At 37.3% G+C, this 13,904-nt stretch overlaps 1 protein-coding gene across 1 annotated transcript; it reads left to right on the plus strand.

The window, feature by feature from the left end:
* The first annotated feature begins 6,158 nt into the window (after positions 1-6,158).
* Positions 6,159-7,121, plus strand: LOC123238752 (olfactory receptor 51G2-like). The gene has a single exon (XM_044665957.1). It carries the CDS (start codon positions 6,159-6,161, stop codon positions 7,119-7,121), a length of 963 nt encoding a protein of 320 aa, XP_044521892.1.
* The last annotated feature ends 6,783 nt before the right edge of the window (positions 7,122-13,904 follow it).

A 13,904-nucleotide genomic window follows, 5' to 3' on the forward strand; every position in this document is an offset into this window, starting at 1 on the left:
TCTAAGACTAACATAAGCTCTGAAAGGAAATATTAAACCTCAGACAGAAAGAAAGGTAGAAAATAGGCCTGCATATTCCTCAAAGAACTACTCTTAGTTGGAAGGATTTCTAGCATCCAAGCCTAGTTCCCCATCAGACCTCTCCAGTAAGGTAATACTTGTATTACTATTAACTGGGACCATTATTCATTCTACTTGTGAGAGTTCAGGAACATGTTATCCATAGACTTCTTTACTCTTATATTTGGGAAGTCCTTACGTACCTTACGCAAATTGCCTGGGAGACACATAACCTTCTCAGGCGTGTAACGGGATTGCTTATAGGGAATTCATATTATCAAAAGCAAGCCCACTCAAGTAATACAATATTCCCATACTGGGTTGAACCCAGGAAGAAGTTTCCTAAGTACCAAATGATCACAACTCTAGAAAAATTTCTTTTTCAGGAAGGTTCCATTGGAACAAAAGGTATAGATAAATATGAAGAATATCTTTCATATATCTATGTTGAAAGTTTCTAGAGAAATTCCATTCAGCAAGGGTATCTATCAGATCAGAAGGCCTGAAGATAATGCCTCTGTGGTTGTGTCTGAGTGAAGGCTTTGAGGATAGGAATTTTGTGTCTTCTATTTCTTGACTCTCACATATTCTGGAAGAGAGGAGGAGTTGGGGAGAGGAAGGGAAGGGGAAGCTCAGGAAAGATTATTTGCATGGTGAATTCATTTCAGGAATAAATCCTTTTTTTCTGGTGTCCACAGGGCTAGGAACAAGTGACCATATAGGTGATAAAATATGAAACATATGGGGAAAATCCTCTGGCTCCCATGTTTCTTTGCCTGACAATCAATGATGCCTGATATCTTCCCCTTTAAATCTTTACTTCCATGGGTTAATATCTTTGTCCTCTTTGCCCTCCTTAGTTATAAAATGAATCTCTTGGGGAGGGCCCACACACAAAGGCTTTAGTTTCCCACCCTATTCCCTCAAAGAATCGAGGAGTTAAACATTAAAAACAAAAAAAAAACAAAAAACAAACAAAAATACTCTAGAACTCTGCAAGAGAATGGCTATGTGACCTAGAAAAAAAAGTTAGGGCTATTTTAGATAAGCATTGTGGACATAAAAATTTGTTAGAATATGGCCATTTTCATCTATGATAATATTCTGTTTGGTTTCCCTTCTTTAAGGCTATCTCTGCTACAACCTATCCTTCATGTAGCTGCTCAAGCGATTTTCATCAGTCTTTGTCTCTCTATCTTGTCTCTCTTCTCTCTACTTCTCTCTCTCTGTTTCTCTCTCTCTCTCTCTCTCTCTCTCTCTCTCTCTCTCTCTCTCTCACACACACACACACACACACACACACACACACACACACACACTCACTGCAACTTTGTTTCTCACCTCAGGTTACACATGCCTGAAATGCATTCTCTTCTTCCCTTTGTCTTTATTTTCCTTTTAGAATCACTTCATTGCAGGTCAGCTAGGTGCCTCAATGAATTAAAAGCCAGGCCTAGAGATGGAAGGTCCTGGGTTCAAATGTGATCTCAGACACTTCCTAGATGTATGATCCTGGGCACATCACTTAACCCCCATTGCCTAGCCCTTACTATTCTTCTGATTTTGAACCAATACATAATATGGATTCTAAGATGGAAGGTAAAGATTTTTTTTAAAAGAATCAGTTCAGTGATTACATTCATGAAGCCTTTTATTGCCTACCCAGATGGATGCTAGGGCTCTCCCTTTTGTTTTAAAACCCTTAATTTCTGTGTCTTGGCTCCTTGGTGGAAGAATGGTAAGGGTGGGCAACGGAGGTCAAGTGACTTGCCCAGGGTCACACAGCTGGGAAGTGTCTGAGGTCAGATCTGAACCTAGGACTTCTGTCTCTAGGCCTGACTCTCAATCCACTGAACTACCCAGCTGTCCCCATAGGGCTCTCCCTTCTAAACCTAAAATCTGTAGTATTGTGATTTACATTCTTTATATTCTCATATGTATGTATGTATGTATGTTGTCTTCTCCTCCTGTAAAATGTAACCTCTAAGAGTAATAATTGTTTCAATTTTCTCAGTATCCCCAGGATTTAGTACAGTGTCTAACACACAGTAAATGATTACAAATTCTGCTTGCTTGCTTTATTCAGCCACGGAAAACATCAAACTTCTCTAAGGCACTACATTGGGATGAATCAGAAACTACTGGAGAGTACAGTGTAGACAGTAGTAAGGCTGATTACATAGCAATATGATTGATAAAATGAATAAAAATTCTAGTCAAAGGTTCTATCCCTAGGTTGCCTTCTCTGCTCTTCTTTATCTTTTCTTTTTCTCTTCCCCTCTCCCTCCCGTATGCTAATAGTCTACTCCTTCTTCCTCTCTTCCTCTCCCTTGGTTTATTTTCCTTCCTGATATTTCTTTTTCACTTTCTTCCCCAGCTCTCACTAAAGCCATTGTCTCCAATCATTCCCTTCAGAGAACTCATCATTCCCATCACACTTAGGCGCCACCTGACTAATCTACATAAAGGGTGCCATTAGGAAGATAATGTCTCCTCTAAGGTCCCAACACTCTCAGAGACTCCCAGGCCAGAATGCTCTAACCTCAAGGGGCCTGGGAGCTTCAGTTAGGATTTCCTAGGCAGAGATATAAGGGATGAGCAGAGCTAACCCTTAACTGAAAACAAGACTGGGTGAGACTAGGCTGGTCAGAAGCATTGGACCATTATGTAAAAGCTGAGGTTAGTGACTTTGTTCACAAATTTCCCTGGTTCTTTATTTTCCAGTTTGGTGGAGTTAGATAACTGACATGAATGGAAAATCCTCATATTTCACTGGCTTTTTCTAGCACTTCCTATCCTTGCCTAGAGTTATTTATAAATAGAATCTATATCAGATCTGATGTTTCCTTCATCCTCTTGCCTCTGTTCTTCAAAGAGATTCAGAGGAAAGATAATATGCAGAATATGGGAATTGGTTAAACCAGAGGGTCTAGATAATTGACATCTAATATTGAGTGAACTAGAAAAATGACTGCCTTCTTAAATTCTAGAGACTGTCCATCAAAACAGATGTCCAAGGGGGCGCTAGTGGCTCAATGGATTGCTAGCCAGGCCTAGAGACGGGAGATCCAAGGTTCAAATCTGGCCTCAGACACTTCTTAGCTGTGTGATCCTGGGCAAGTCATTTAACCCCCATTGCCTAGCCCTTACTGCTATTCTATATTAGAACCAATACACACTATTGATTCTAAGAGGGAGGGTAAGGGTTTAAAAAAAAAAAGAACAGATCCAAGAATTGAAGATGGTGTTTCTAATAAGAGATACCCTTCACTGAAAGAATAGGAAATAAAACAGTTGACTGAGGTGTGCAGAAAAGAAAGAAAATAAAATGACTCTTCAGAGCTTCTTTCAGACTAATCACTTTAATATTATCTTCAAATCACAAACCATCTCAGTCTTCTCAGACCTCATCTTAAAATCATAATGCTTTAGTTGAAGATTCTTAACCTTTTTCAGGTGTGCATCACAATCCCCTTTCACTTTTCTTATGGAATCTATGGACTCCATCTGAGAATGTTTTCAAATGCAGAACATGAGATACACAAGATTGCAAAGCATACAAAATATGTTGCAACACAGTCCTCAAAGGATCTTAACAACAACAAAGTTTATAGTCACCAGGTTAAAAACCCATTACAAACCATCAAAACTTTGAGTTAATTACCAACATTCTCATTTTACTAGGAGGGAAATTGGTTCTCAACTCTAATTCCAGGGTACCACACAATTTCCTAAAAACCTGGAATCCCCCACTACCAATAAGGATTATTGTTCAATTTTCCAGTCACAATCTCTTCAGGAAGAAGACAACTTTTGGTAAAAGTCATTGTGTGCATATGTATCCTGGAGAGGGTAATAATTGAGTCTAATGCTTTTCTTCCAGGTGCTTAGTCTTTCTCAGAAAGAAAAAAAAATGATGTAAGATGTTATGACTGGATAATTTGTCAGAGACCATGTAGTTCAATTTTTTTCTCACAGATGAGGAAATTGAGGAATGATTCAGTGGTTCAAAGGGTGGCTTTAAAGTTTAATCACACTGATAGTTCTAATTATTTCCTCTCTCGATCTATAAATTGATACCCCTGAATATTTGTTTTCCATGTTCCATGATTGCCACGTGTAGCTCTAGTGAGGATCTCCCTTCTTAAATCTCATTCCTTTTCTTTCAAGGTTCCTAGGGATTCAATTACAATATCTATGGAAGACACCCAGATATACTCCATGGATCTAAACTCCAGGTCTGCCTTACTACCTATCTATTATACATCCCCACCACTTGGTGACATACTCAAACTAAACATGTTTAAAACATTATCTTTTCCTCCAAATGCTCTAACATCCTAATACCCCAATTTCTGTTAAGGATATGACCATTATTCCAGATACCCAAGTTCCAGAACTAGGAACCCTAACTTTTCTCCTCTCTTTCTCCCCATCTCTAATATCCAATAAGATGTTGAATCTTGCTGATTCTACCTCTTTAATATCTCTTGCATTTCCCTGTTCTTTCTACTCATAACACAACCTCCTTACTTCCTGCTCCCATCACTCTCATCTAAAGTACTCAATGAAATACTAGCCTCTTAATCGATCTCCCTTCTCCTTGTCTTTTCCCATTCTATTAAATATACCTGCAAATTGATATAATTAAAGTTCATCTGAATATGTTACTCCCCTCCTCAAGAAGCTTTAGTGTTTCCCTAATGCATCTAAGATAAAATACAAATTTCTTTGTTATATTTTAATCCTTTCAGAATCCATCTCCAGCCCCTCTCCAAGTCTGATTACACAATATTTCCCAGCACCTTTTCTGTGCTCCAGTTAAATGGATATACAGGTTGTTCTTCACATAGGAAAATACTACTATTTCACTGTTATTGCAGACTATCGCTTATGCCTAGAATACTCTTCTCCTGTCTCTACCTCCAGAAACCTGTAGTTTATTTCAAAGCTCTATTCAAGTGGATCTCTTCCAATAGGTCTTTCCTGATAGTTCCAGATTTTGTACCTCTCACTCCCACATCACTTTGTATATGTTTGTTATATTTTCACTCAATTTTATTCATTTTATCTTCTCATTGGAATGTAAGTTTCTTATTTTTTACTTCATATCCATAGCAACACTTAGCATGGAGCCTGGCATGTAATAAGCATTTAGTAAATGCTAATTCATTGAGGAAAAGTCAGTCTCTTCCCATCTTAGCTCCCTTCTGGGGACTATCCCTTCCCATTTCTTCCAATTATATGTACCTGACTCTCACTTCTCTAAGCCGCCTTCTCTTTGCTCCCCTTGTCTTTCTTTCCTTCTCTCTGAGATTGACTTTGTCCCAGAGAATTGGGAGAACTATAAAGAAACAAGTCTTGTGTGGCTTGAGGGTACAGAACAGAGAAAAATGATGAGAATCCTTCAAATTGTCTATTTCTTATGGATACAAAATATTGGGTAATGGTTTCTTAAACAACTCTTGCAACTCCACCCTAAAACTCCACTCTCTGCTGCTTGCAGTGCCAAAGAGGTGAGACAAGAGACTTCAGCCTCTGTTCCTTTTATTCTCTGTCCTATGTCTATTGTACTCACATCTATCAATTTTAAGAAATATTTGTAACATCTTGGTGGTATGCAAAAAAGAAAAGAAAAATTACACTATTATTCTCATTAACTTCTAACTGAAATTTAGTATTTTCTTTAATTATTTTAAAAGCATTATTGTGAGAAGTCCATAGGCTTCATCAGACTGACAAAGGAGTCCATGACCCACACACACACACACAAAAAGGTTAAGAATCTCAGATTTCAAATTAATCCAAATTAATTTTGAATCTTTTAAAAATAATTTATATTGTAGGAAACCTGTCAAGGAAAAGAAATCTACATAATAGCTGCAAAATGTATGACAAAGGATGGCCACTGATGGTTCTTAGACCACCTCCTTCTAAGTCAATGGGAAACCAAATTTTAGTATCTGAGATTTGAAAAAAGTGTCTACAGTTTCTTACATTCTTGATAAATATTTATAGACATTGCTCCTGCTTTGTTTGAAACTATATGTAAAGTCTGAGGTGGTCTCACCTCTTAAGAGACTTTTTCTCTTTCAATGATGTCTTTTCCCAAATCCCATGACAACAGTTCCTTCTTCCAACCATCAGCTTTCCTGCTAATTGGCATCCCAGGCATGGAAGCTGTACATGGATGGATCTCCATCCCCTTCTGTTCCATGTATACTCTGGCTCTCACAGGCAACTGCCTGATCCTGCTAGCTGTGAAAAGAACTCCCAGCCTGCACCAGCCCATGTATTACTTCCTGTCCATGTTGTCCCTCACTGACTTGGGACTCACTTTGTGCACACTTCCCACCACCCTGGCTGTGCTCTGGTTTGACTATCGCCGCATAGCCTTTGATGCCTGCTTGACCCAGATGTTTTTCCTCCATTCTTTCTCTGTTGTGGAATCCTCAGTGCTGCTAGCCATGTCCTTTGACCGTTTTGTGGCCATCTCCAACCCACTGCGCTATGCCTCTGTCCTTACCAACAGTGTCATTGGCAGGATCGGAATGGCTATTGTGACCCGTGCCACTGTTTCTCTCTTCCCTGTGCCTTTCCTGCTGAAGCGGCTAAACTTCTGCCCTGGGAAAGTCCGTCTTTCCCACTCATTTTGCTTTCATGCCGACATGATGAAGAGGGCCTGTGCTGATATCACTGTCAACATCCTATATGGGCTCTACGTAGTGCTGTCCACTGCAGTTGTGGATTCCTTACTAATTGCCCTTTCCTATGGACTCATATTACATACGGTAATGGGTTTAGCTTCTCCAAGAGAACGGGTTCGGGCCCTCAACACATGTGTTTCCCATATTTTAGCGGTTCTGGTCTTCTATATCCCAGTCATTGGAGTGTCCATTATCCACCGCTTTGGTAGACACGCACCTCCCATCGTGCATGCCCTTGTTGCCTATGTCTACTTGGTAGTGCCCCCTGTGCTCAATCCTATCATCTACAGTGTCAAGTCTAAGCACATCCGGGAGGCACTACTCAAGCTGCTAAGGAAGAAGGGACAAGGTTGATTTTTTTCCAAGGGAATAGTTCTAGGATCCCAGGAAATTAACAGGGTGGAACTGTGAATACAACCAGAACCATGGAAAGAGTAACCGTGTGCGTGCGTGTGTGTGTGTGTGTGTGTGTGTGTGTGTGTGTGTGTGTGTGTACACATGCAGAGTCTTTAGTACATAAAGATAGAAGGCAAGAGATATCATATTTTAAAGTTAAGATAGTTGCCATTCTCATGAAAGTCCAGTGATTTAAATTAGATCACTTTTTTAAGTCCCTTCCAAGAGTAATAAAGTACTGAATTTGGAGTCAGGAAGACTCAGATAAGTTTCTTGGGCTCTCCCAGCCTCTCGGTGTCTTTGCTAAGAATGGAGTTAATAATAACAACTAACTTACAGGATCAAAAAAATGTATATGGAAAAAGTACTTTGTAAACCTTAAAACACTATGTAGAAGACAGCTAACTGGATACTATCCTTTTATGCTAGCCTGAGAAGTGGACAACGGTATATATCCAATAAATGTCTTAGAGAATATTGAGTACCACATGAAATGCATCCCTATAAGCATTAAGGGGAAAGACAGTACAATATTGTGGGAATAAAATTAGACTTGAAAGCAGAAGATTTTCAAAGGCTAAAGAAACTCCATAAGCTCAGGTCTTTAATCTACTACTTCCTACATCTATGACCTTAGGTAGGGCCCTTAGCTTCCTTGATCTCAGTTTCTTCATCTAAAAAGTATACCTTATACTTAATAACATAGATATTAAGAGCAAATCATACTACATTCAGAAAATTCCCTAGGTTTTAATTTTTCCCATTTTTAAGACTATTGCTAGATTCAAATGAGATGAATCTATGTGGTATGCTTTGTAACCATGAGTTTATAAGTATTAATTTATTATTCTGAGTAATTAAATGACCAGCATGACCTCACCAACTCCTGAGACTTTTCAAGGAATGTCAACATGCCACTAACTTTGTTTCTAAGACCTACTACATAAAAATATCTTCTTTTGTACTCTCCCTGCCCTGCCACCAGTGGACAATTATCCCTTCAACATGTGCTGGACCTCTTCCTTACGTCTGAGCTGCAGTGAGGTGAGGTTTGGCAGGATTTATTTGCAAGAAGAAAGTAATTTCATAACTTAGATGCAAATGACAAGAAATAAGAGAACTAAAATTTACATGGCCAATGGAAACAGTACCTGGTGTTAAACATATTATTTCTAAACATTCTTAAGGGACTCAATGGTGTGTCAGGAAGAACAACGAACTTGAAGTCACAGATCTCGGGTTGAAAATACAGCTTTCTCACTACTATGCCATTTGGAAAAGTCACTAAACCCCTCTGAGTCTCAATTTCCTCATGTGTAAAATGAGATAATTGAAGGACCTTTAAAGTACTTTCTAGCTCTAAATCTATGAGTCTACACTAAATAAAATATAAGCTACTTTAGGGCAGAGACTCTTAGTTGTATCTTCATGAACCCAAATGCCTAGCATTATGCTTTTCACATAGTAGATATTTAATAAATACATAATGCGATGAATTGAATTGGATTGCATATTATTAAGTTCCAGGCCTGGTATCCTTAGGGTATCTTCCAAATTCCACTTACAAATCACAAAAATGTTACACATTTCCAACATTATATAATGGGATACCTAGCCAAAATTGGCATACTACTCTCCTAAAGATTTTTCTCTAGTTCCCTTCTGTTTTTCCTAGTCTATTTGGTAGATTTAAGATCACTCCTTCAAAACCCTATCAAAAAAACACTTCAATATAGTCTGTACCCAGGAAATAGGGATGCCACCCAACTTGTCATCTCCAATCTATGCCCATTTCTTCTTCTCGAGAAAAGATCTACTGGAGCACAAGGCACAAATTAATACCAAGAACATCTCTGGCCCACATCCCCTGAAAATTCCTAAAGAAACTCTATTCAATAAAAGAGTGTCCGTCAAGCCAAGGGACTCTGAGATTAATGCCTTTGTGACGATGAAAGATCAAAGGTCCTGAAGGTAGGTCTCATATGCTGTCTGTATTACCTCTCAACCCACCCCATGGCAGAGAGGAAGGATATATCTCCAAGGACCTCAGAAAAGACTGATTATTTGGTTGATCCATTTATCTGTGTTTCAAAACTTCTATCTTTTTTTCCCCTGGAATCACCAAGGCTGTTGGCAAATGACCACATAAATGGTGAGATAAATTAATTTAAAAAGCATTTATTAAGTGCTTAATATTTGCAAATCACTATACTAAGTACTGGGAATACAAATGGAACAGTCTTTTAATAATTTTCTCACTCCAGAACCCTCCTCAATTCCCTTCCCACTTCAATTCAGTAGACAACACATCCTCTGAGGTCTTGCCACCCTTGAAGAATCTCATCCCAGAGCTGTAATCCCTAGGGTTCTGGAGGCTCCATCTAGGCTTTTCCAAGCAGAGTTATAAATGATAGGCAGAGTAGGGCTACTGCCTAAATGCACGGCTGGATTAGACTGATCAGAAGCTTTCAACCATTATGTAAAAGCTAAAGGTGGTGAAGTGCTGCACAAATCTCATTAGGTAGGTCTTAATTTTCCCAGAATTTAGGGTTAAATAACTGACATTGATAGAAAATACCCTAATTTTACTGGATCTACTTAGTTTTTACTATCTTGTTTAGTACCCTCTCTAACTGGAACTGCTCATAAACAATGAATCTGTATCAGATTTAATATTTTGCTCATTCTTTTAGCACTGTACTTTGTGAAGGCATTTGTGAGAAAGAGAATATGTAGAAAATAGGAACTTGATAAATTCTAGGGTTTTATCAGGGGCCCTTTTTTTTCATCTCAGGGACTCTGGGTAAACCTATGAAATACTTGATTGTTTTTAAATGAATAAAATACAAAAGATAAAAAAGAAAATCCATTTTATTGAAATGAAAATTTATTTTTCCTATTCAAGTTTATAAACCTCCTGACATTCATATCCAGAACACTAGGGGGTCATTATGTCTCAGATTAAGAATCCTTTATTTAGACAAACAAAGTTTAGTATAATCAAAAATGGGCTACAGTTGGCTGCCTTCATATAGTCTACAGACTGTCCATCAGAATGACTGTCCTGGAATATGAGACCATGTTTCTGGTAAGAGATATCTCTTAAGACATCAGGTATTAAGTGCTTGAGATAACTAGAGGGAGGAGGGAGAGAAAGTGAACAATATTCCTCTCAGAATTCCTTCAAGGCCAAACACTTTGGAATTAACTAAAATCTATACTAGCCACTATGGTCTTCTTCATCTTTATCTTGGCATCACAGAACATTAGAGTTCAACAAGGTTGCTCCAGAAGTTGTACAAATTGGAAGATCAGGGAACTTTCCACATTACCTTATTGTCTCCTAAAAACTGAAATAATTTCTTCTAAACCCATGTGAGTTGTTTTGTTGCTGTTAATTAATTAATTTTACTAATTACATGTAATAACAAATTCCATGTGAGTTGTTAAGCTTCCACATCATAGATTCTTCAGGAAGAAAGCAATGTTGGTGAGGATACAAGTATATAAGTATGTTTTGGAGGAGGAAAACATAATCAATGAATCCTCTGCTTCAAGGTACCACAACTCCCAAAAAGAATGATTGCTAGAATTTTAGGTTATTAGAAGTAGAATATGCAATAGGGATCTAGTCCAATTTATTCACTTTATGGGTAAAGAAATAGAGAACCAAAAAGTTGAAATAAATAAATTGTCCAATCTCACTGATTTAATAATAAATAGAATAACTTCATATTTCAAACATAGGGAAAGTTCTTTATGGTTTCCATACCATTTGGCAAGTTCTCCTTGGATTCTGATTTTCTTTTTTTTTTTAAATAATTTTTTATTTTTAGAAAAATTTTCCATGGTTACATAAGTCATGTTTTTACTTTCCCCTTCACCCTCTCAACCCCCCGCCCCCCTCCACTGTAGCCAATTCACATTTCCACTGGTTTTATTATGTGTGGTCAGTCAAGACTTATTTACACATTATTGATAGTTACATGGGTGTGGTCTTTTCAGGTCTACATCCCCAATCATGTCCTCATCAACCCAACTGGTTTTCTTCAATCTATGACTATCATGCTCAGCTGCTTTAAAAAATAACTACTGATTAATCCTGATTTTTTCCCCTAAAGCTTCATTAATTCAGCCAACCTTTCTATTCAAATAAATCCAGAATCCACATATCTACCTTTCTTCTCTCTCCTGAACTACAGTTCCATATACCTAACTACCTTTTGAATATTTCCATCTCAATATGTTAGGCCTCTTAAAGTCAAAATGACTCAGAGCACATTATCTTTCCTTCTTAACCAATTAAGTCTCCAAACTTCCTGGAAAGGATACTACTATTCTTTTAATTATCTAGCAATCATCTTCAATACATACCTCTGCCACATCCCTACATATCTAATCAGTTTTTGAATCCTTTATATTCAACCCCCTCAACACCTCTTGCATCTGTTATCTCATCTTTACTCACATCACAACTACACTAATTTAGGCCTTTATTCTTTCATGAACAATGTTAACAGCTTCATATCTACTCTCTGTGAATCTATACTCTCTTCTCTTCATTCAGGTTTCAAAATAAATGTCTAATTGATCCTCCCAATGAAGAGGTCAACTGTGCCATTCCTATGGCAGTTTTACTAGCTCTTGTTTGCACCAGGGACAAAAATATAAACTTCTCTGATATTGGAAGCCTTTTATAATGTGATTATAGATTATTATCCTTTCAGGCATATAACAAATTACTTCCCACAACTCATGATTTTGAGTATTTTCTGACTGTCTCTCATGTCTGGAATGTTCTTCTTCCCCATATTCACTTCTTGACTTGCCCATCTTCCTTTAAGTTTTGGCTAAAATTCCACCTCCTGCAGAAAGTCTTTTCCATTTTCACTTTATGCTAATGCCTTTCCTCTGTTGATTATCTTCAATGGATCCAGGATGTAGCTTGTTTACATGTAGTTGTTTGCATATTGTCACTTCCATTAGACTGTGAATTCCTCAAGAGCAGAGACTGTCTATTGCCTTTCTTTGTAAGTTCAATGCCTGGAACATAGTAGGTGTTAGTAAATGTTTTTTGGATGGTTGGCTTACTACCTCTCTCATTCTATGTTCCAGCAAAGCTGTCCTACATGCTGTTCCCAAAAGAAGAAATTCAGTCTTCTTCCTCTTTACCTTTCTATAAGTTATTCTCCACTTCTAGAATATTCTCCATCTTAATCTCTCCTCCTTAGATTCCCCTGCACTCTTCAAAGCTGTACTCCACTATCATCTCTTTCAAGACGTCTCTGATCCTACAAGACTCCTTGTCCCATGTCTCTTTGACTTATTTTGTATATATTCAAGGTAAAGAATTAGATTTCACTTTTTCCTTTATATCCATAGCACTTAGTATAGCTGTTGGCTCGTTGTAAGTACTTTTAAAAAATAACATTTTATTTTCCCCAATTACATGTAAAACAATTAAAATATTCTTTTTATGAATTTTGAGCCCCAAATTTCCATGAAATATAATCTAGATTTTACATGCAAACATGTAAAACATCTTTCCATTTTAGACCATTTTGTGGAAGGAAACCTGAACAACAACAAAAAACAAAAACAAGCAAAAACAAAATGAAGAAACAATGTAGAATGCTTTGATTTGGTTTCACACCCTATAAGTACTTTCTCTGGAGGCAGATAGCATTTTTCATCAAGCATCTTTTAGGATTGTTTTGGATCATTGCATTGCTGAGAATAGCTAAGTCATTCAGAGTTGTTCATTGTTCAAAATTTCTTTTATTATGTACAAAGTTATCCCTCATTCTGCTCACTTCACTCTGCATTAGTTTGTGTAAGACCTTCCAGGTTCTTCTGAAATTACTCTGTTTATCATTTCTTATAGAACAATAATATTCCATTGTAATCACATAACACAACTTGTTCAGCCAATCCCCAGTTGATGGGCATGGCCTCACTTTCCAATTCTTTGCCATTACAAAAAGAACTGCTAAAAACATTTATGTACAAATAGATCCTTTCACTTTTTTTCATTATCTCTTTGGTATACAGATCTAGTAGTGATATTATTGGATCAAAGTGTATGCACAGTTTTATAGCCTTTTTGACTTAGTTACAAATTGATCTCTAGAAGAGTCAAATAAGTTCACAACCTCGCTAATGACATTTGTGTCTCAATTTTACCAGTTCCCCTCTCACATTTATCTTTTTCCTTTTCTGAGAATCTGATAGATATGAGATCATACCTCAGAGCTTTTTTAATTTGCATTTTGCCAGTCAATAGTTATTTAGAACATTTTCATATGACTATAGATATATTTTTTTGATTATTACATCTAAAAACTGCTTGTTCAAATCTTTTGACCTTTTATCAGTTAGGGAATGACTTGTTTTCATTTTCTATGTATTTGAGAAATTTATTACAAAAACTGTATTAGAGCTCTTTATTAAAAATCTTTGTTAGAAAACATTATATTTCCTAGTTATGATTACTTTATATTTTCCTCTCTCATATCTCCCTCAATTATCCTACTATATCACTCTTTTTACCCTGTCCATCCTTAAAAGTGTTTTGCTTCTGACCACAACCTTTCCCAATCTGTACTTCCTTCTAACACTCTTCTAACACTTATTCCCTTCTCTTCCTACTTTCCTCTAGGGTAAGAGATTTCTATACCCACTGAGTGTATATGTTATTCCCTCTCTGAGTCAATTCTGATGGTAGTAAGGTTCAAATGCTTC

The sequence above is a fragment of the Gracilinanus agilis genome, chromosome 3 (assembly GCF_016433145.1).
Source record: "Gracilinanus agilis isolate LMUSP501 chromosome 3, AgileGrace, whole genome shotgun sequence".
NCBI lineage: Eukaryota > Metazoa > Chordata > Mammalia > Didelphimorphia > Didelphidae > Gracilinanus > Gracilinanus agilis.

What these genes read in the sequence shown, in the direction of transcription:
- LOC123238752 (XM_044665957.1), top strand. Translation starts at nt 6,159, where the DNA reads ATGTCTTTTCCCAAATCCCATGACAACAGTTCCTTCTTCCAACCATCA.